The sequence below is a fragment of the Diceros bicornis genome, chromosome 1, assembly GCF_020826845.1.
Source record: "Diceros bicornis minor isolate mBicDic1 chromosome 1, mDicBic1.mat.cur, whole genome shotgun sequence".
Lineage (NCBI taxonomy): Eukaryota > Metazoa > Chordata > Mammalia > Perissodactyla > Rhinocerotidae > Diceros > Diceros bicornis.
Genome location: NC_080740.1, coordinates 4,857,764 through 4,881,730, shown reverse-complemented (window position 1 = coordinate 4,881,730; position 23,967 = coordinate 4,857,764). Strand labels below are relative to the sequence as shown.

The 23,967-nt window shown below is 37.2% G+C and overlaps 1 protein-coding gene across 3 annotated transcripts in view; it reads left to right on the top strand.

The window, feature by feature from the left end:
- The window catches only part of CERT1 (ceramide transporter 1), a 126,075-nt gene that overhangs the window by 76,919 nt on the left and 25,189 nt on the right, over positions 1–23,967 (top strand). For 2 of the 3 annotated variants that reach the window (XM_058565035.1, XM_058564865.1), the window contains exons 7-11: positions 5,575–5,732; positions 9,393–9,485; positions 17,630–17,716; positions 20,192–20,278; positions 20,802–20,879. In XM_058565035.1, coding sequence (XP_058421018.1) covers positions 5,575–5,732; positions 9,393–9,485; positions 17,630–17,716; positions 20,192–20,278; positions 20,802–20,879 — 503 coding nt within the window. The remainder of the gene's footprint in view (positions 1–5,574; positions 5,733–9,392; positions 9,486–17,629; positions 17,717–20,191; positions 20,279–20,801; positions 20,880–23,967) is intronic. The other variant, XM_058564943.1, reaches the window with a different exon arrangement.

Genomic DNA, 23,967 nt, shown 5'->3' with positions numbered 1-23,967 from the left:
CACTTAAAGTAATTTGAAGATTAGACCAGAGGAGAAGTTTTCGGATAAGAAAACACCTTCCTTAGTTAGAGTAAAGACCTCAAGAGTTCTAGATCATGGTGGAAGGACTGGTTCCTCAATCTTTTGTGAACAAAGTTCTTATCTATCTCTAATGTAAATTTTCTTCTGTTATATTCTATATCTAGTCTTTCTTAATTTATATTTCTAGAGATAACAATTATACACATAGCTGCATGTAACAACAGAGGCTCCAAGTACTTGAAACAAAAACTGACCAAATTAAAGAGAAAAAAAGACAATTCAATAGTAATAGTTTGAGACTTCAAAACCCAACTTTCAATAATGGATAGAATAAGTAGGAAGAAGATCAACAAGGCAATACAATACTTGAATAGTATAAACAAACAGACCTAGTAGCATCTCCAGAACACTCTACCCAACAATGGGAGAATATATATTCTTCTCAATTGCACATGCAAGATTCTTCAGGGTAGACCTTAGGCTTAGCCATAAAACAAGCATCAGTTAATTTAAGATTGAAATCATACAAAGTATGTCCTTCAACCACAATGGAATGTAATCAGAAATCAGTAATAGAAATGTGGGAAAGTCACATATATGTAGAAATTAACACACTCAAAAATAACTAGTGGATCAAAAATGAAATCACAAGGGAAATTAGAAAATACTGGGAGATGAATGAAAACAAAAACACAACATACCAAAACTTAGGGGCTGCAGCTAAAGCAGAACTTGGAAATTTGTAGTTGAAACACTTATTATAAAAGAAGAAAGAGACGCGAAAAACAGCAGAGAAAATCAATGAAACTGTAAGTTGGTTCTTTGAAAAGACAACAAAATTGACAAACCTTTAGCTAAGTTGATCAAGAGAAAAAGGGCAGAGACTCAAATTACTAAAATCAGAAATGAAAGCAAGGACATTACTACTGACTTGACAGAAATAAAAAGGATTATAGGGGAATGCTGTGAACAAATGTATGCCAACAAATTCGATAACTTAGGTGAAATGGACAAAAGTCCTGCAAAGACACAAACTACTGAAACTGACTCAAGAAGAGAGAAAATCCAAATAGACCAAAAAGAGATACAATTAGTAATAAACTTACCTCAAAGAAAAGCCCAGGCTCCGATGGCTTCACTGGTAAATTCTACCAAACATTTAAAGAAGGACTAATACCAGTTCTTCCAAAAAATAGAATGGGAGGCACACTTCCTAACTCATTCCCTGAAGCCAATTTTACCTTGATACCAAAACCAGATGAAGATACCACAAGAAAAGAAAAAACTACAGACCAATATCTTAGGAAAACCACAATTAACATCACACTTAATCATGAAAGACTGAATCAGAAAGAAATATAGTAACAAGTGTCGGTGAGAATGTGGAGAAATTAGAATCCTCATACACTGTTGGTGGGAATGTAAAATGCTGCAGCTGCTTTGGAAAACAATGTGGTGGTTCCTCAACAGGTTAAACATAGTGTTACCATTTGACCTAGCAATTTTACTCCTAGGTATATATTCAGAAGAAATGAAAACATACATCCATATAGAAACTTGTACATGAATGTTCGTTACAGCATTAATTATAACAGTCAAAAAGTGGAAATCTGGGCCGGCCCCGTGGCTTAGCGGTTAAGTGCGCATGCTCCGCTGCTGGCGGCCCGGCTTCGGATCCTGGGCGCGCACGGACGCACCGCTTCTCCGGCCATGCTGAGGCCGCGTCCCACATACAGCAACTAGAAGGACGTGCAGCTATGACATACAACTATCTACTGGGGCTTTGGGGAAAAAAAAAGGGAGGAGGATTGGCAATAGATGTTAGCTCAGAGCCGGTCTTCCTCAGCAAAAAGAGGAGGGTTAGCACGCATGTTAGCTTAGGGCTGATCTTTCTCACGGAAAAAAAAAAAAAAGAATTTAGACCACAGATCACTTTTCATCCCCTTTTAGCTCACAGATTTTTCATGTGAGAATATTTTAAATTTAGGTTTTCAGCCAACTGTATCTTATTTGGTTAGAATAATGGTGTCTACAATAGGCTAGTAGTCCCAAACCCCAGTTGATTGTTGACCCTAGTGTGATTGATATCAGGGTCAGAGTCTTCAGCTGTGTTTCTTCTTTATCATAATAGACAGGTGAGAAGAGATTTAAACAAAGTTGCCATCCTGTGTTCCGAAGAGCTTGTCCACCAATTATTTTCTGCTGTGTGTTTACACACACATACACATGGTCATTTGGAATACTTCGTGTGGGGAAATGAAAAACTCCTCACCACAGAAACTGGGTATTCCCCATTACGTTGCCTACTATTAAAAATAGTGTGTGAGAGTCTTAATGAAATGAAGGGATTACAAATCTCTCAGCTTCTGTCAGCATTTGTCTATGTGAGCATATGGGTTTCCTCATTTTCTGAGTGTTAGTACCCTTAAAAGAGTTTTGAAGTGTCTAAGGTTAGAGTTCAACTGAAGGGACTATAAATCTGAATGATCATCTTTGGAGCTTAAATATTTACAAATCTAGATTTATAGATTATTTTGTAATTTCTTCTATTTCTGCCCATCATATGCATGGTTACATTCACATATTTTCTACTTCCTTTTACTACAGTGTATCATTTTCCCAGAGGAAACTAAGGCATGTCACCTTGTCTCTGTAAGGTCATCTTTCCCTTGTTTTCAGCTGAGACATTTAGATGAGTATGCTCATCTAAACTTATCAAATACTTTGGGGTTTTGCCTCAGTTTTTCCATCCACATTAATTTAGCTCTACAATATAAGGTATATGAGACTTGGAGCAAAAATGAAAGTAACCAGTACTTAGAGGATCCCAGTGGATGACAAGTTAAGATGAGGTTTTGTCTTCATGCCTTTCATTTCCTCATAGATGTAACATGAGAGAAATTTATTTCAGGGACTTTACTATGTGTGAGACACTTATTTTCAACTGTTTGAAAGCTTAAGAATCTGTTACATAACCCCTTTATCATTCTGAAAAGGATTTGAGGTGACTGCCTGTGAAAGTAGTAAGTGCAGCTGAAGAGGTACATTTCTAAAGTTTTTGTTTTTTTTTTTTGTGAGAGAGATGAGCCCTGAGCTAACATCCATGCTAATCCTCCTCTTTTTTGCTGAGGAAGACCGGCTTTGAGCTGACATCTATTGCCAATCCTCCTCCTTTTTTCTTTTTGTTTCTTCCCCAAAGCCCCAGTAGCTAGTTGTATATCGTAGTTGCACGTCTTTCTAGTTGCTGTATGTGGGACGCGGCCTCAGCATGGCCGGAGAAGCGGTGCGTTGGTGCGCGCCCAGGATCCGAACCCCTGGCCACTGGTAGTGGATCGCACGCACTCAACCGCTAAGCCACGAGGCCGGCCCATGTATTTCTAAAGTTTTTTCAGAGACATTTCATGTTGCTCTTTCATCTCGTACTGACGCTTAAGTATATAAATTAGCAAACATTTATCAGGGAGGACCTGTTATTACAGTTGCACACATTCTCTTATATATGACACAGATGACTTTTAATCTAAGTTGATTATTAAGAACAATAGTAGTTTATAATAAAACAGCAATCTTGGTAAGAGTGATAGAAAATACAGAAATTAGAGTGATACAAAGGGTTTTCAGAAAATGTAAGTTTTTTAACAGCTTTATTGAGATATAATTAACATACGAAAAATTGCACATGTGAAGTGTACGGTTTGGTAAGTTTTGGTGTCATCAGGAAGCTATCACCACAATTAAGATCATTATGTCCATCACCCTCAAAAGATACCTCCATCCACTTTGTTATCCCTCCCCCCACTCTCAAACAACTACTGATCTCTTTTCTGTCACTCACTATAGATTGCATTTTCTAGAGTTTAATATAAATGGACTCATAGAGCATGTGGGTGGGGTTTATTGCCTGGCTTCTTTCTTTCTTTCTTTTTTTTTTTTTTTTTTTTTATAATTTTATTTATTTATTTCTTTTTCCGCAAAGCCCCAGTAGATAGTTGTATGTCGTAGTGCACATCCTTCTAGTTGCTGTATGTGGGATGCGGCCTCAGCATGGCTGGAGAAGTGGTGCGTCGGTGCGCGCCCGGAATCCAAACCCAGGCTGCTAGCAGCGGAGCGTGCTCACTTAACCGCTAAGCCACGGGGCCGGCCCTGCCTGGCTTCTTTCTTAGTTTGAGATTCATTGTTGTTATTGCATATATCAGTATTTGATTTCTTTTCATTGCTGAGTAGTATTCCCTTAGATAGATACACCACAATTTGTTTATCTGTTCATCTGTTGGTGGACATTTGGGTTGCTTAGTTTTGGGCTATTATAAATAATGCTGCTGTGAACATTCACATACAAGTCTGTTTATGGGCATATATTTATTTCTTGGGGGTAAATACCTAGGAGTGGAACAGCTAACTCATATGGTAGATGTATGTTTAACTTTTTTAAAAACTGCTAGACTGTATTTCACCAGCCATATTTGAGAGTACCAGTTTCTCCAAATCCCCATCAACACTTGGTGTGGTCAGTCTTTTTGAATTTTAGTCTTTTAATAGGTATATAGTGGTATCTCGTAGTTTTAATTTGCTTTTTCCTAGTAACTAATGGTATTGAGCATCTTTTCACGTGCTTATTTGCCATCCAAATTTCTTCTTTGGTGAAGTGCATGTCAGAGTTCTTTTTGGGGGTTTTTTTGGTGAGGAAGATTAGCCCTGAGCTAACATCTCTTGCCAGTCCTCTTCTTTTTGCTGTGGAAGGTTGGCCTTGAGCTAACATCTATGTCCATCTTCCTCCATTTTATATGTGGGACGCCTGCCACAGCGTGGCTTGATAGGCGGTACGTAGATCTGTGCCCGGGGTCTGAACCCATGAACCCTGGGCCACTGAAGTGGAGTGCGCAAACTTAACAACTACGCCACCGGGCTGGCCCTATGTATGAGTTTTGAAAGTTGAAGGTATCATTATTTCATTTATAAGAATTCTATTGGAATGATTTTTTATTAGCTATAGTGTATTATGCTCTCTTGTTTGCATCTTGTGAATTTTAAGATTTTTCATTTACTTCAAAGGCTAACTCTGAATTAAAATTATAAAATGTAAACATAACCATTTAATGTGTACATTGGTCTGGACTTAAATTTGGACATTAATTTAAAAATTTTACATTACCTTATTCAGTTGTACAGTTTATATTCAGATATTTTTTAAATTCTAGGTTTCTCAAAATGTAAGGTAGTTCTTTCCATAATTAGGTCCTGCTCTAAGCTGTCAGAGTATTATTGTTAAAGTATTACTCCTCCTACCACTTTATTCACTGGGTGCAGCACAGCAAATAGATTTCAGGAAATAGAATCCAGAAAAAAAAGGACTTAAAAAGTACATATGCTGCCACAGCTTCTTTGCTCATAGAATATGAATGGAAATTTTTAAATGTTGGCCTACAGGAAGGAAATCATAATCTAAAAGCGTACTCTGACTTGCTAGTTTTCTAAACATTTTCTGATTTTAAGTTGTGATGAGGAATTATTTCTTCATTAGGAAGATTTTCAATGAATAACTTTCTTTTTCAGTATTTCCACATGTAACACCGAAAGGAATTAATGGTATAGACTTCAAAGGGGAGGCGATAACTTTTAAAGCAACTACTGCTGGCATCCTTGCTACCCTTTCTCATTGTATTGAACTGATGGTAAAACGGGAAGACAGCTGGCAAAAGAGGCTGGACAAGGTAAGACTTGTTTTTCTTCCTTTTAAATAATAGTCAGATTTTATTTAAGTCTTACATATTGGTTGAACATTTAAACCAAACCAACTTCTTAGGGAAAAGTCTATTGGGTTGATAGAAGTAGCAGGCAGTACTCCTCTGAAACTTTGTGGACATTCTAAACTGGTTTTCCTAATGAGATTCACCAGTTAGGTTTTCAGTTACTGTACAGTGTGCATTCTTGATAGACTTTTAATATAAAAATTTTTGTAATGATAATAGTAATGCTTTGGAATAGAAGTGATGAACCATTTAACATTATCCAGCTTTATTGTGTGATATATGAAACTGCATTTAAGTTATATGAACTAATTTAAACACCAATTTGTAAAGTTAAACATTAACTTATTGTGTTCATAGCCATGTATATTTTCCAAGGTCATGGCGATATCATTTAACACACATTATGTTGTTCATTGAACATTTGCCTTATGTCCACCTTTTCCCGCCTTTGTTTAAGCTACAGCACTGATAACAATATTACAACATGAATCTTTAGTTTCTAGTGTAAAGTATGGCTCAGTGAATTTGTTTAGTAGGAAAACTTCTGTTTATAATTTGTCAGTAAAATAGTAAAATGTTGGAACTGAAACAGTTCCATTTAGTTCTAGTCCAGTGCCATCATTTTATAGAAAGAACTGAGGCCCAGAGACTTGTCCAGAGGTATTAAGTAGCAGAATTAGAAGAATTTTACCCTATTCTGTATTTCAGCTCTGGATACTAGGCCAGACGTTGGTCAGAATCTTATCATTCATCAGTGAGTCATACTGCTTACAGTATCTGAAGGTCTTATCAATTTGAGCAGGATACTAAGGAAAGCAATATCATCACTGATGTAATGGCAGAATGGCCACAGGATTTGAATAGCTCTGTGTGTTTAAGAAGGTCCCCATGTTTAGAAGAAAAGAGAATTGGTCAGAAATTCTCAAGTGCAGGTGAGAGTAAGCCATATTGATTGGCAATATGTATTCTTTTGAAACAAGCAATGAACAAGTTCTTTTAAGGTACAGACATTTCATTATTATTCTGGAGTTGAATTCCTATATCTTCAAAGATTTCAACTCTATACTGACGTGGATCAAATTGAATTTTTAGGAGATTCTTTGTGCACAAAAAATAATGTATTGAGAAAACAGGATAACTCCTTAAATCCATTAGACTAATGGTTCAAGAGAATCGTTCAATTTATCCAGACTAGCTTATTTAAAACTTTACAGCAACTTTCTCTTAAGATCTCCTGTCTTTAGTCTGTTTGTCCTTCACTAAGAGATCATCTTCTGTCATATACTCTAACCACTTTACAATACTCTAAAAAAATATTCATTAAATATAAAACATGGCTTCTCCATCTTTTCAGCAATCACATTTCTTATTTGAAAAGGGAGGTGGGCTTTTGACTATCTTCACTGTTGGTAATCTTATCCATTCTCTTTCTTTGTTGGGTAGCAGTAAGTAGAGCAAACCAAAGGATCTGTGAAAAGATACTTTTGTTGCTTCTCCATGCACCACATCTAATCAAAGAACAGCCACAAAAGATGGCAATATTAACTGAAATCTGGAAACTACTGTATTTGTAGTCCTCTTACAGGTCTATCTGATATCAAATCTTTTTTTTTTTTTTTGTGAGGAGATCAGCCCTGTGCTAACATCCGCCAATCCTCCTCTTTTTTTGCTGAGGAAGACGGCCCTGGGCTAACATCTGTGCCCATCTTCCTCCACTTTATATGGGACGCCGCCACAGCATGGCTTGCCAAGCAGTGCGTCGGTGCGCGCCCGGGATCCGAACCAGCGAACCCCGGGCCGCCGCAGCGGAGCGCGCGCACTTAACAGCTTGCACCACCGGGCCGGCCCCTGATATCAAATCTTATTCACCTTTTCCACTATAATTTTTTCTCAAGGTTGAAATAGGATCCCAGTTACATTTTACATGAAATTATGTTAGTATATGTGTGCATCTATGTGTGTGTATACATATATACAGTGTGTGTATATGAATAATATAGTGTATATATACACATAGTATATATATGCATATGTGTATGTACACACATGTATATACACAGACTCTCAATAAAGAAGGCTAGAAAGTTCTTGAATAGAGAGAGCTGTTTATCAACATATATGTCTTTTAGGTGATTCATATATTTGGGAAGGAAAGTGCAGTGATGACTTAATATATCACCACCTCAAGAGATGACTACAGTTCTAACTTATATCATCATAGATTAGTTTAGCCTCTTCTTAAACATTATCTAAATGGAATTATACACTACACAGTCGTGTCTGGCTTTTTCCCCCCCTCAACGTTGACTGTAAGCTTCATTCATGTTGTTACATTTAGTGGTAGTTTACTCTTTTTTGTTGTTGTATAGTATTATTGTTGCATAGTATTCATTGTATGATAAATTTTCATTGTATGACTTCAATTTGTTTTACCTGCTGAGGGACATTTAGGTTTTTATATTTTGGCTATTGTGAATAAAGCAACTGTAAGCATCTTATGCATATCTTTTGGTGGACATATGCACTCATTTCTCTTGGGCATATACCTAGGAGTAGAATTGTTGAATCGTGGGGTATATGCTTAGCTTTAGTGGATGTTGACAAACAGTTTTCCAAGGTGGTTATATCAATTTATATTCCCACCAGCAATAGATGAGATTTCCAGTTGCTCTTTACCTTTGACAACACTGGGTATTGTCAGTTTTTTGTGGGTGTTTTTTTGTTTTGTTTTATTTTTTAATTTTAGCCATTCTGGTGGGTCTGAAGTCCTATTTTCTCTTCACTACACAAAATCAGTTAATCTTTGGATCTAATGAACTAATTCATTGATTTGCACTAGCTTTAATTCAGATAGGGTATTTGGAAGTGGTTAGCTTTGTGTGGGTCCAGTGTGGACTTTAGTTTAGCCCTTAGGTATGTGAGATGAGGGAATGAAGGCATCAGTTTCTCTACAAGCTTGTTAGACTTCAGCATCAGATTTGACCCACTGCAGCCCATTGTCGTGGAAATAGTTTGAGATTGGTGCCAGGGCCAGCCTTTGTCTTTTAAGTTTTGACATTGGATCTTTTCACCTCTTAGAGCTGTAGCCCTGTCTGTCAAAGGAGAGGGTTAAAATAGAATCTCAGCTCTTTTTCAGCTCTAAAATAGTTTTAACCAGCAGTGGGATAGTACAAGAAATTTATCTTTCTTGGATTACCTTTTAGCATTCATTGATTCTACCTGTTAATTGAGTTATTTTCTTCCTGGCATCCATTGTTTGCTCTTTTCTTTATAACAAAATAAATATAGCTCTTACTGGGGGGAAACAAACACCTGACTATATGTTGTAGGCATTTCTCTGGTGTTAATTTATCCTTTTTTTTTTAAGTGTAGACACTTCGGTAGTTACTTAATTCATTTAAATACATAACCTACCTGTAAGGTGATCTCAGTGGTGATTTAAATGTTAGCTTGTATACAATTTATAGCCCAGAGAAAAGTGTTTCCTTGGGCAGAATAATACTCATTTTTTCACTGGAATAGAGTTATTTTTTGGCCAAATTATAAAATTTTGCTGAGATGCAGAGAAAATCCTCACTTCAAATGATAAATTTTTCATTTGCTTTTTTTTTTTTTAAATAGGAAATTGAGAAAAGAAGAAGAATAGAGGAAGCATACAAAAATGCCATGACAGAACTTAAGAAAAAATCCCACTTTGGAGGACCAGATTATGAGGTATGAAGTTATATTTTGATCCTAGAAAGGGAAACATGTGGGCCATATCCATCACAAGAGTGGTTAATTTGTAAACAAAACTTTTGTAACCTTTAACTATTCTAAATATATAATTTTTTCTTCAGTGTTTATTTTAATTAAATATATATTTCCTAATATATAAATGCTAGGCCTACTCTGAAATAGATTTTTTTTATTGCCTGCGAAGTTTAGTATAGACTTTAAAAGGCTCATTATTAGGTCTGTCCACTTTATAGGACAAGTTTTTATCTCCCCTGTGAGGATGATAATTTTTAATGTTATCTTGTAACTCATTTTTTTTTTTTGTATAAAAGCAACCTATAGAGGAAAAACCTGAGAACTTTACAGACAAGAGATTTTAGTCTGTGCTATATACTGTGAGGTCTCATCTGTAGCAGAGAGTGGAGTGTTCTGATTGCCTTGCCTTATGTTTGAAAATGTCTGAAACCGACTTCTTTCCCTTTTGGATATTTGTTAGACAGTTAGTAAAATCTCCCTCTCCTTATACACACACATATATTAAAATTTTATTTTCTGTGATATTTCTTTAAATAAAAAAAGTGTAAGATATATATCTGGTAATTGTCATTAACCTTGTTGATATTCCTGAAATGAAAATTTTAAAAATGGAATGGCATGGAGTATCGTTGAGATAGAAGTAGAATGATAAAATAGTTATAGTTAGATTATATTTAAGAAAATAGAAGAGAAACTTCTTGCCATTTCTAGAAAGGAAAAAAAAAAGAGCTGCTACTGACTGAATACTTTTTATGTTGGAATTTCCAAGTGTGGAAATCCATAATATGAAACTTGAGCTGTAATATGTATTTTAAAATTATTAAGCTGTCAATTCATTCCTTATAGAATGTATAAAAATTATATAATTAGATATTCTCTGCAGTTTTTAAAAATCTAGATTACTGAAATATAAGCTATTACAATTTTTATTCTGAAGCTAAGCAGATTGTTTTCCTGTTTTAGGTCTATTTTTGAGGGGAACTATCAGCTTTTTGAGATTACCTTACTTTTTTATATTATAAATAAAATAGATATTCGTTATAGGAAGATTATACAAAATACAAAAAAGCCCATGTTTCTAATTTAACAATATATGGTACCGGTGTATATCCTGTCGGCAATATGTAGGTATAATTGTATACTTGTTTATCTCCACTTCTGTCAACACAGGTTTTTTTCCAGGGGAGAAGCACAGGGTGGAGGGAGGAAGAGCCTTGTGCTACGAATATGTGGTTACTAGTTTCCAATCCAAAAAAAATTGCTTTATTTTTTGATGTGATTTAGGCTTTCTTAGAAAAATGTTTATTGGCTCATTGATATTTTTCTTCTTTGGTGATTCACTTGTCCATGTCCCTTGACATTTTTCGTGTTAGGATTTTGGGGTTTTTTTCTCCCTGTTGAGTTAGAAGATGTGTAGGATTGGCTTTTCATTTCTCAATTATTTTCTTCCTTTTGTAGTTTTTAAACAATCTTTTGATTGTTGGTTTCACCATATAAAAGTTTTATACTTCCACGTAATTAATCCTTTAGTCTTGTGATATACTTACCTCTACATTTGGTATCATGCTTTAAAAAGCACTCTCTTGTCAACCTAAATATATAACTGAGGCAAGCTCAAATTACCAGAAATTGTGTTTATTGGGAATAGCAGAGGAATTGTAATTTGGGAAATGCATGTGATAGCAAGCTACAGGCAAGTCCGATGAAGGTATGGGGAGGCTAGCTTTATGGGCAAGGATGCAATAATGGGGGAGTCCAGCTAGAGTCCAAGCTGTAAGTTCATTGCCTTGAGGATGGAGAGAGATTCTTGGTGGATGTTCGTTGGTCAGGAGATAAGTTTCAGTCTTCTGTAAATCAGGCATTTACGGGAAATCAGTCTCCTCATTTCTTAAGTTCCATTCTTCTGAGGGCGCATGCATGAGAATTCTCCATTTTCTATCCTCTGGTTCCGTTTTAGATTGAAATCCTTTCACACTCTACTTCAAATAATTATCTGTATTTTCTGTTTTTAAAAAATTTTTAATCGTCTCTTCTAAACATATTGTTAATACATCTGGATTTTTAAAAATTATGGTTTAATGGAGGAATCTATATTTTATTCCACTGACATTTGTTGAATAAACCGTCCTTTTTCCACCCATTTGAAATGCACCTTCCTCTTTCTCTTTTAACGAAGAAAATGGTTAAGGGTACTTCATTTTTTTCCTCACCGACTCCCTGTGGTATCAAGTGAAGTATACAATGCTTAAATAAACTAGTGCCTGTTTTTACACTTTTGTTCTTCCTTTTGGAGTTTTGAACCATCTATATTTTCTTGCGTCAGTACTACACTTGCATGGATTTTAGACACTAATTCAAAATATGACTTTATTTTGGTTCTTATCAAACATTCATAATGTTCCAATTATTGAACAAGGTTTAAATATTTCTCTCATCTGTAGCCTCAGAAATTACGATCTTAAGTCTGTTCCTTAAGACTTACTGTAATGCAAGGCACTGTGCTAGGCATAGGGGATATTGCAAAGAATGAAGGAGACAAGGATCCTGCCTGAGGGCCCTACCTGAGTGTATAATGGAAACACAGACGTGTTAACAGGCGGTTAGAGTACTTATGAAGCACTTGTAACACTGGGAGGATGTTGAGTCAGGGTTGGCTCACCAGAGGAAACATCTTAGCCAAAAACTTAAGAAGGAGTAGGCTGAGTAGGTGTTAACCAGGCAGATAGCCTAGAAAGAGTGTTTGCTTGTAGGGGCTGAGATGAAAGAAAACATTTGGAGGCCAGAAGCAAAAGATAGCAGTTTGCCACAAGGGACCTGAAAGAGCTCTTATCTGTGGAGCGTGGAACTGATTGAGAGGAGAGAGTGGTAAGACTGGCTAGAAAGGTCTATAAGAATCAGTACAGACCCTCAGGCAATGGGTTTTAAGCAAGTGAAGTTTTCACATTTACGGTTTAAAAAATCATTCTTGCATGCACATGGATTGGAAGAATAAACATAGTTAAAATGTCTGTATTACCTAAAGCAATCTGCAGATTCAACGCAATCCCAATCAGAATGCCAATGACATTCTTCACGGAAATAGGAAAAAAGAATACTAAAATTCATATGGGGCAACAAAATACCCCAAATAGCTAAAGCAATCCTAAGAAAAAAGAACAAAGCTGGAGGCATCACAATCCCTGACTTCAAAACATACTACAAAGCAATAGTAATCAAAACAGCATGGTACTGGTACAAAAACAGACACACAGATCAATGGAACAGAATTGAAAGCCCAGAAATAAAACCACACATATACGGACAGCTAATTTTCGACAGAGGAGCTAAGAACATACAATGGAGAAAGGAAAGTCTCTTCAATAAATGGTGTTGGGAAAACTGGACAGCCACATGCAAAAGAATGAAAGTGGACCATCTTCTATTGCCATTCACAAAAATTAACTCAAAATGGATCAAAGACCTGAAGGTGAGACCTGAAACTATAAAACTCATAGAAGAAAATATAGGCAACACACTATTTGACATTGGTCATAAAGGAATCTTTTCAGATGACGTGGCTACACAGACTAGGGAAACTAAAGAAAAAATAAACAAGTGAGACTTTACCAGATTAAAGAGCTTCTACAAGACAAACGAAACCAGAATCAAGATGAACAGACAACCCACCAGCTGGGGGAGAATATCTGCAAAACATACATCTGACAAGGGGTTAATCTCCATAATATATAAAGAACTCACACAACTGAACAACAAAAAGCAAACAACCCAATCAAAAAATGGGCAGAGGACATTGCAGCATTATTCACCATAGCCAAGAAGTGGAAGCAACCTAAGTGTCCCTCGACTGACGATTGGATTAAGAAAATGTGGTATATATATACAATGGAATACTACTCAGCCATAAAAAAAGACAAAATCGTCCCATTTGCAACAACATGGATGGGCCTGGAGCGTATTATGTTAAGTGAAATAAGCCAGAAAGAGAAAGACAAACACTGTATGATCTCACTCATATGTGGAATATAAACCAACACATGGACAGAGAAAACTGGACTGTGGTTACCCGGGAAGTGGGGGTGGGGGGTGGGCACAAGGGGTGAAGGGAGTCATATATGGGGTGATGGACAAACAAAAATGTACAACCCAAAATTTCACAATGTTAGAAACCATTAAAATATCAATAAAAATCAAAAAAAAAAAAAAATGGGCAGAGGAAATGAACAGACACTTCTCCAAAGAAGATATACAGATGGCCAATAGGCACATGTTCAACATCAGTAATCATCAGGGAAATGCAAATCAAAACAACACTAAGGTATCGCCTCACACCCATTAGAATGGCTATAATCACCAAGACAAAAAACAGCAAATGTTGGAGAGGATGTGGAAAAACAGGAACCCTCATACACAGCTGGTGGGAGTGCAAACTGGTGCAGCCTCTATGGAAAACGGTATGGAGATTCCTCAAAGAATTAAAAATAGAAATACCCTATGATCCAGCTATCCGACTACTGGGAATCTATCCAACAAACTTGAAATCGACAATCCAAAGAGACTTATGCACCCCTTTGTTCATTGCAGCATTATTCGCTATAGCCAAGAAGTGGAAGCAACCTAAGTGCCCTTCGACTGATGATTGGATCAAGAAGATGTGGTATATATATATGATGGAATACTGCTCAGCCATAAAAGAAGACAAAATCGTCCCATTTGCAACAACATGGATGGGCCTGGAAGGTATTGTGTTAAGTGAAATAAGCCAGAAAGAGAAAGACAAACACTTTATGATCTCACTTATAGGTGGAATATAAACCAACACATGAACAAAGAAAACTGTATTGTGGTTACCAGGGGCAGTGGGGGTAGGGGTTGGGCACAAGGGGTGAAGGGAGACGTATATATGGTGATGGACAAACAAAAGTGTACAACTCAAAATTTCACAGTGTTATAAACTATTAAAACATCAATTAAAAAAAATCGTTCTTGCTTCCTGCAGTGGGAAGACTGGATTAAAAATGACAGTTGTGACTGGGGTCTTGGAGACTTTTTCAGTATTATAGGGTGAGAATTGAAGATAGCCTAAATTGGGATAGAGCAGTAGGAATAGACATGGACAAATCATATATTTGGAAAGTAGAATTGAAGGGTGTGGTGACTGAATGAGGGAAAAGGGAGGAATCCAGGAACCAGCCCAGGTGTCTGCCTTAGACAGATGGGTGTGGAGGTAGGGAGGACCGAGTTTGAGGCATGTTGCGTATGAGTTGAAACATTCACCTGAGGAGGTCTTATATATTACTAGATGTAAAGATCTAACCCTTAGGAGAGAGGTGGATACACTATGAATTTGGGAATCATCAGATGATGACTGAAGTCTTAGAAATGAATAAGAATGCTGTGGGGAGAGCAAGTATGGAACCCAGAGAAACACTTCACATTTAAGGGCTAAGCAGAGGAGGAGGACCTGTACTGAAGCCCAAAGGAATGTGCTTAGAGAGAGAGGAGCTGGGAAGTTAGGAATCCAAGGGAAGAGAACTCTTGAAAGACAATCATTAACGTAAGAAATGCCACCAATAGGGCAAGTAAGATAAGACCGTAGAGTGTCCAATAGACTTAGCAATAAACAGCTTTCTCCCTTGGTGAGCATGATGAGATAAAAGGGGTTTTTTTTTTAAGTTTTTTAATAAAGGAAATTTTATTCCAGTTACTTTTAGTTCTCCCTCAGTTTTGCCATCAAAGGGAAAATGTACCTGTCTCGTTTGCGCCCGTTTCGCTTGTCAAAGTAGAATTTTTTAATGCTATAGTTCCCAATCAGTGGACTCCTGAGCCCCGGACGTGACTGCGTGGATTGAATGAGTATTACAATGTGTGTGTGTGTGTGTGTGTGTGCGCGCGCGCGCGCGCGCGCGAGAGAGAGAGAGAGAGAGAGAGAGAGAGAGAGAGAGAGAGAGAGAGAGAGAGAGCGAGCGAGCGAGAGGGAGGGAGGGAGCGAGAAGGAGGGAGGGAGAGGGAGGGGGAGAGAGAGAGGGAGAGAAAGATTGGCCCTGAGCTAACATCTGCCAATCCTTCTCTTTTTTTTGCTGAGGAAGACTGGCCCTAGGCTAACATCCATGCTCATCTTCCTCCACCTTATATGGGACGCCACCACAGCATAGCCTGACAAGCCGTGCGTCTGTGCGCGCCTGGGATCCAAACTAGCGAACCCCAGGCTGGCAGCGGAGCGCGCACTTAACCACTTGCACCACCAGGCCAGCCCCGAGTATTACAATTTTTAAAAGTGTAGATGTGGTTATGATCAATAGAGTTTAAAAATCATTAGAAAATATGTTTGAGTTCAGAGTAGATTTTGGATAATTTGTATTTTTCTCACATCAGCAAAGACCAAAGTGATACTGCTGTCGCTTGAGTGTCTTTGAAATGTTTTGACTTTATAAAGGCAATCCTGTCAGACAGAGGCCTCTGGAGTGTTGTTACTGTTCTTTTTCATGATCCAGCTTGTTGTTAGATGGTTATAGTCACTTAATGATAATTCATTGAGATTTGCACTGTTCTGTGTGTGTGTTGTAGCTGAGTAAAAAATTGGGCTATTTTGAAGTGGATTGTGAGGGAGTCCTCACAGATCTAAAAGAATTACTGCATTAGATCTCATAAACCTGTGCCAAATGACAGGAGTGTCAACTATAGTTCCTCCCACCCCTCCTGTGTGGGCCAGCTGGTAGGAGGGGTGGGATGGTGTTGCTAGATGCTTTTTAATGGAGTAGTGATGACTTGGGATTATCAGTCTAACTGGGAAGATTCCAGACAGACCAGCAATTGTTCATGTGTCTTATTTTGTTTCTTTAAAAATTTAGGGGGGCCGGCGTAGCGGTTAAGTGCGCGCACTCCGCTGCTGGCGGCCCGGGTTTGGATCCCAGGCGCGCACCAATGCACTACTTGTCAGGCGATGCTGTGGCGGCGTCCCATATAAAGTGGAGGAAGATGGGCATGGTTGTCGGCCCACGGCCAGTCTTCCTCAGCAGAAAGAGGAGGATTGGCATGGATGTTAGCTCAGAACTGATCTTCCTCACAAGATAAATAAGTAAATAAATAAATAAAAATTTAGGGAACCTTAAACCCAAGCCTACCTTTTCAGCCTCCACTTTTACTATGATATGAAGCTTCTGTCCCGCTTACAGTCCACTTAAATTTGTTTTATCACAGCAGGATACACATGTACCTTGCTTGTTTCCATTTTGCTATTGTTCTTGATACTTTTATCTTGTGATACAGCTGAGGTTCCACTTATGTAAGAATCACTCAGCGGACTTATCAGACATACATATTCCTGGCTCCACCCAAGACCTACTGAAAAGTAGTTTCTGCATATGGGGCCCTGAGGATTTTCATTTTAGCAAGTTCCTCAGGCAGTTTCCAGGTGATTCAGAACCACTGCCCTGCCATCTAACCAGGCTTTCAAGCATCAGCTCAACTTTTCTTTCTCCGTGAAGTAACTGTCTTTGCTCAGGAAGATAGATCCCCCTCAGAACTCCTGTCTGTACTTTTCATTCACTCTGGATCTTCTGCAACTGTGTACTTACCTTTCTGCAGTTTTATATGGTTTCTGTGGCCAAGTACTCGAGTCACAAGTACTCAGCTCTGTCACTGTAGCGTGAAAGCAGACGTGGACAATACATAAATGAATGAGCATGATTGTATTCCAGTAAAACTTTAATTTCATGTAATTCTCACATCATGAAATGTTATTCTCTTCTTTTTCCTCAACGATTTAAAAATGAAATTCTTAGCTTAAAGACCATACATAGGTAGACAGCAGACTGGATCTGGCCCATGGACCATAGTTCACAAACCCCATGCTCTAGATGATCGCCCTAACACAGTGTTGGTCAGTACACAGTATGTATTTGCATACTGGGTGAATTAATTGTAACACTCATGTTTTGCACAGAGCGTAAGTTACTCATCTTTTGATAATATTAGCTAGTGTACTAAATGGTTCATAAATCTTTGTTGAGTCACTTTTCAACTTTCCCCTCGAGTTAATGCCAGGGTTATCAGTGTTTTCTATTTTCTTAAATCAAATGCTTTTTTTTTCTTGTGTGTTTAAATAGGAAGGCCCAAACAGTCTGATTAATGAAGAAGAGTTCTTTGATGCTGTTGAAGCTGCTCTTGACAGACAAGATAAAATAGAAGAACAGGTATGGTATATCTATTATTAACCTTTCTAACACTAGGCATTCCTCGATGTTTGTTATTTCATATAAATAGAATTTGAAAATCATGAACCTGATAACCTAGAAAATGAACTGTATCTACATTGAATCAGAAACATAGAAGAATTTTTATAAGTCAGTTCCTTCATTGATCAATTTCCAAGCAATATAAAGAAGACCAATGATTGGTGAAAGGAAGCGTGCACAGTTAACATGAAGTTAGATGGAAATATTGACTCCTTTATTGCTTTCACTTCCTTCACCTTCAGTGGCTTCCTCACTTTTAACATTGCTCAGTGTTTTATCGTCATTAAATTCATAGCAGTTATACCCGGCTCCTTCTGTGGAAATTGAAGGAAAGCGTTTCTTAAATCCATTCACTCTACTTCCAAGATTAATTTGATCTTTTGCCTTTTTTAATTCTGCAACTATGCAGTTACTGTATCTTACCACTAGATGGTACTTAAGGATGAATTTCAGTTAACTCTTCCCAGGCCTTAAGCATCTTGCAAATAAGTCATGTGTGTATCAGTTTTATACTGCAAATAAACTTTCATAGAAAGTTGGCTTGCTCATTCCCTGTCATTGCTAAAGCAGCATGGCCGCCGTGCCCACTTACTGCTCTGTCCACCTGAGGCTTAAATCCCCTGTAGTAGTGACTGTTTGCTTTTCATGTTTATTTTTCATTATGTTTTTTCTAAATCAGTGATAAAAAGTTCATGTCACATTAATTATAAAGCTTATTACTCAATTTTTATACCCTGAAAATGCTACACAGCGCTCCATAAGAGTGGGAACTTGTAGTTCCTAAATGGGCTCTAATTTTGGATGCCAAAAGTATTACCAATGATGCCATTGGTAATTTGCCAAAGGATTGCCAAACGATGAAGTAGCATCATTGTGTTTGGTTTTTTAGGGGGTTTTTTTTCCTTCGCTGTGGTTTTTTTATCCAAGATGTGTTATTTTGGGACGAATAGTGAACTATGTGGTCAAGACAACATTGGTCTTATTCTTAGTTTTGCCACTGACTAACTCTGTATCTCTAAACTTAACACTTCAATTCTCTGGGCCTTGATTTCTAATCTGAAACAAGAGGTTAGACAAGATGATTCAAATCATCCCTCTGCTTCCAAAATGCTACGCTACTGAATATCAGTATGGTGGTTGAGTTGGAGTTGAAGAGGATCAATGAAACCTTCTGTATGCTTTAGAAAAGAGAAATATTCATGGGGCTCTCAACTCATTTAATTTCAATCTATTCTCTACAAAACAAGTCATTAAACAGACCATGATTTTCCTTGCCTAAGGAGTCAGTATGGTTCCAGGCACATCAATGTGACAAAAATAATTACAGTGTGGTAGTAATGCTCTAGACTAGTAAGCCTCAGTAATCCATGAAATCAGTTCCAGAGGTTCAGATCATTTCCCTCATTGTACGCTGTAGATAGGACACAGGGCTCTCAACAGCACAGCCACTACATAGGTATTCTGTAGTGACACATTTTTGAGTTTACACTGTTTTACATTATTTGCCAACATAGGGAAAGACTTATGCAACAAAGTGTTACTGAGAAATGAGATCTTAGCAGATGTGTTCAGATAGTGTTGAATAGAAATTACCAGTTGTCTTCTGCATAGTTGGAAGATGAGTACACACGCAACACAGCACACTTTCTGGTATGTTATATTTAGTAAATATTTATTGAATAAGTGAGAAGAAACTAGGCAAGCTGAGGAGGAGGAAGGAGATTAAGTGGCAGCTGAACAGTGAGATGATGGGATGAAGGCAAAGAGGAGACAAAGATATACATGATATGTTCTTTGAAGCAAACAATGATATTGGTTCAAATGAAACAGCCCTGATGAGATGGAATGATTGGAATAATTTGGCCAGAGTTTGGATAAGAAAATTACTTTGGCAGCAGTGTAATATTGGCTCATGGTAGCTTGGCACGCTCCACTTCAGCAGCCCAAGTTCGGTTCCCGGGCATGGACATACACCACTCATCAGTGGCCATGCTGTGGCAGTGACCCACATACAAAATAGGGAAAGTTTGGCACAGATGTTAGCTCAGGGCAAAGCTTCCTCAGCAAGAAATGAAATAAAATAAACTAGAAAAAATTTATTAAAAAAAAAAAAAAAAGATTGGCTCATGGTAAATGATGCCATACTGATATTAGAGAGTCTGACTAGGAGCAAAATCAAAGAAATAATCCCTGTTCGAAGGTAGTATTTATGAAGTCCAAAAGAAGAGATTGAATTTGGGATACATGAAGTAAGTGTCAAGATTTGGCAAGACTTGTATCTTTAGAGTAGTTTCAGAATACAGATATATTTACAAGTACTAAAGTTTTCAGTAATTAAGTGTTGGTAGTTCCAGGTTATAGTATCCATTCTCAAGCTGCAAAATATACTTTAAAACCTTCCCATCTTAACATTATATTTTTTCTGAGTCACAGAGTGAAAAGGTCAGGTTACATTGGCCTACATCCATGCCATCTGGAGATGCCTTTTCATCTGTGGGAACTCACAGATTTGTCCAAAAGGTAAGCTAATCTCTGAGTTTACTGAAAATATATGTTGTATTGTTCTTCACTGTTGGTGGAATTATCTTGTATAAATTTTCTTCCTTTTCTTGAATTTCGGTAGTGAGATTTTTTTGGTAGTATATGTTTTCTTCCGTATACATCCTCCAAAAGAGTTAGAAATCTTCTTCTGAACATAATGTTCTTTCTTTTTTATTTAAGGGGAAAAGGGGGGGGTGGTGGGAGTAGATAGGGAGTGGCTAGTACAAAATAGTTAACCGGAAGCAGAGCCAGTGATATTGAATCTTGTTTTCCTTTGGGGTTAAGTGGTACTGTTTTTGTATTATTGGAAGCACCGCGTTCTCCTTAGAAAGATTGGGAGCGTAGCGCACAATAGGTGCGTGAAGTCAGCACTTGCTGCTGAGCTTGTGTCACACGGTGCTTCGTTCTCTCTTCCTTGATCTTGTGTTTGGAAGTTGGTGCTGAATGCTCTGTTGTGCCTTTGTTCTGATGACTTGGTTTTTTCTTTGTCTGTCTCTGGTAGCCCTATAGTCGCTCTTCCTCCATGTCTTCCATTGATCTAGTCAGTGCCTCTGACGCTGCTCACAGATTCAGCTCCCAGGTACTGTATGAATGTTTAGAGTGGACTTGAGTCCTTCTGTGCTATATTTCAGCCTGCTTTCCCAGTTCCTAGAAATCTTTTGGTTAGGCCACTAGTTTTGGTTTTGAATTTTAAATAGTAACAATAAGCATTAAAAAGGCCTTGCTCGTCTACTGAATAGTTCTTCTGTCAGGCTTGCATGTGCCCTTTGTATCCTCTACTGTGAATGGCTTGGAATTTTGCCATATAGAAGGTACTCCTGGAAGGTTCCAGACTGAATTGAAATAAGTAGAAGGGACCTGCTTTTTAAATATCATGTAATATCTGTTTCTTCAGACAAAATTGAGCGACTTTGAGGGACATGGTCTATAAGATACATTATAGCATAAAAGCAGGTTTCAGCAGTCTCGCTTCAACTAATCTAAAATATTTCATAATTATATTCAAGAGCAAAATAACTTTTAAAATAAAATTTGTCTCATTACCATTTTAATATTAAGTTCCAGTTAAACAGGTTGTATTTTCCTTATGCAAATTATCTTTGGATATTATAAGTTAATATTTCTGTCCATATGCTAAATTTATGGAAATTGGTTTTAAGTTATTTAGCATCAATAAGGATTTAGGAATTTAAGACAGGAAGCTGGATGCTTGCAGTCTCTGCCCTTATAATAAAATCAGAGTATCATTGGAGGAATACTTTTTAGCATCAGCATTAGTTAAAACAATTTTTTTTATCTTTAGCATTCAACTTTGTATCTTTATGGTGATTGCATTTTATTGGATTGTTTTATGTTATCTTACATTAAGAACCTGAGCTCTATAGTCAAAATGACTGAGTTTAAATTCTGGTTAGCTGCATGGTGTTGGACAACTTTTCTGACTCTCCTTTGCTTCAATTCTGTGGTCCAGCTAGAGCCTGGCACACAGTGAGTGCTCAATAAGTGTGAGCTTTCATTAGCTCTGTAAGAACATTATTTCTTTGAGTTAATCAAAATGATGTACATTTTTTTCTCCATCAGTATTCCAACAAAAGTTTTTAAAAGTCATAATTTAAAACAGATTTCTATTTTGTGTAAACATGAATAAAATTTACGTTGGGTTCTTTTGTTTGTTTGTTTGTTTTTTGCTGAGGAAGATCGGCCCCAAGCTAACATCTGTTGCCAATCTTCCTCTTTTTTTGCTTGAGGAAGATTCGCCCTGAGCTAACATCTGTGCCAGTCTTCCTCTATTTTGTATGTGGATTGCTGCCACAGCATTGCTGATGAGTGGTGTAGGCCTGCACCTGGGATCCGAACCCACAAACCCGGGCCACCGAAGCGGATCATGCTGAACTTAACTACTACACCATGGGGCCAACTCTTACATTAGTTTTTGACTATACAGTAAAGAAGAAAATTAAATTTTAAGACTCAGAATGTCTTTTTCTGACTTTTGCAGCTTTTTTTCTCCTTGAACATTTTGGAGAAAGAGATTTATCAGTTCTTCATCAGAAATCACCATAGCCAAACTTATTACAGTATTTCTTACCTTTTGCTCATCCGTGTATGCATACTTTTTAAAAAGTGGCTCATATTCACAATAAGTCAGGGACAAAACTAGGTAATACTGGGAGACTTTGGTTTATTCTGCTCAGCTCTAGCTTGCATTAAAATAATAAAATAACAGAATAACTAAAAGCCATCAGTACTGGGTGCCATTTTCCCTTAAAATATAAGAAAACACAGGTTATAAATGAAAAGAAATGTAATGAGAGCAAGAAAAGAATGTAAGCTCCTGATGGGTGCCTAAGAATGAGGGCTTCTGAACCCAGACCTGGGCCCCAGCCATGGAGCTCTAGAACAACTAATACCCTTCAAGTACAGATGAATACGTCTCTGAGAAGGAGGTGCCCAGATTTGTACAAGACTTTGCCAAATCGTAGCTTACTTCTTTACGTAATTTTTTGTGTAACTCATGTACATAAGTTGAGAAAAATCTTTCTAGTGGATATTTTTCTAATATATGATACTTGTGATTGGTCAAATTCTGTTTTTAGCTTTTGATTATTGTACCATTTTATATGCCAAAAGAGGCAAAAATAAAGAAAAATAACATTCAGGTCTTTAAGTATGGTCCTTACAGAAGTATTTGTTGTCATTAGCAGACTTGGGCTCTGGTGATTAACTATTGATGAATTTGGCTTTGCCGTCTACATACATGTCTTGGCTCATAACTGCTTTGTTCTTGTTGAAATGATGTTTATAGTCCTAATGGGGAAGGATAATTATATGTAAAACTGAGAGAAGCCCTGAAAGTAATTTCAAATAAAGTATGTGGATCTCCTGGGAAGTTAGTAGTGATGCAAGAGTCTGTCTGATGGACACTACTGGGAGTGAGTAGCGCTAAATCAAAGTGCACACAAAGTAGACAGGACTTGATTTATGAATGGCTCTTTCTGATCAAATTTATTTGCATAACACAGTTACTATCTAAAGATGTCGCCTCAAAAATCAAAGTGAAAAAAAATAATCCTCTGTTAAAAAAAGAGAAATCAAAGGGTGGGCAGTACTCTGCAGGTTAATCTATGGTGAACATCATTGCACGTCAGTTTTGTGTAAAGCTTTTTCCCACTGTATGTCCATACCAATGCATTATTGTGGTGGTAATTATGTATTTCACTCCTCCCTTTTTATTGTACAAGTAGTACATGCTGATTGTAGCTGAACTAGAAAGTAAGTTAAAATACTAGATCACTGTTAATATTCTCATACATATTCTTTTTCCATATATATTTTTAAAAATCAGGCACATATTGATAAATTCACAAACCTTATTGTCTTTTTCTAGAAAATTAGGTAATTCTGTATATACTATTTTGTAACCAGCTTTTCTTTTTTTTAACATATAATTAGGCCCATCTTCCCATCAGTAAATATAGGTCTATATCTCCTTGTCTATTATATGGATATGCATACTGGGTTTACCTACTCAACTAATATTGAACATTTTCTTTGTCTCCATTATACAAGGTGCTACATAAGCATCCTTGTATATACAGCATCCTTATATATACATCTTTGTACACTTATCCAATTATTTTCTTAGAATGTATTCCAAGAAGTAGAAT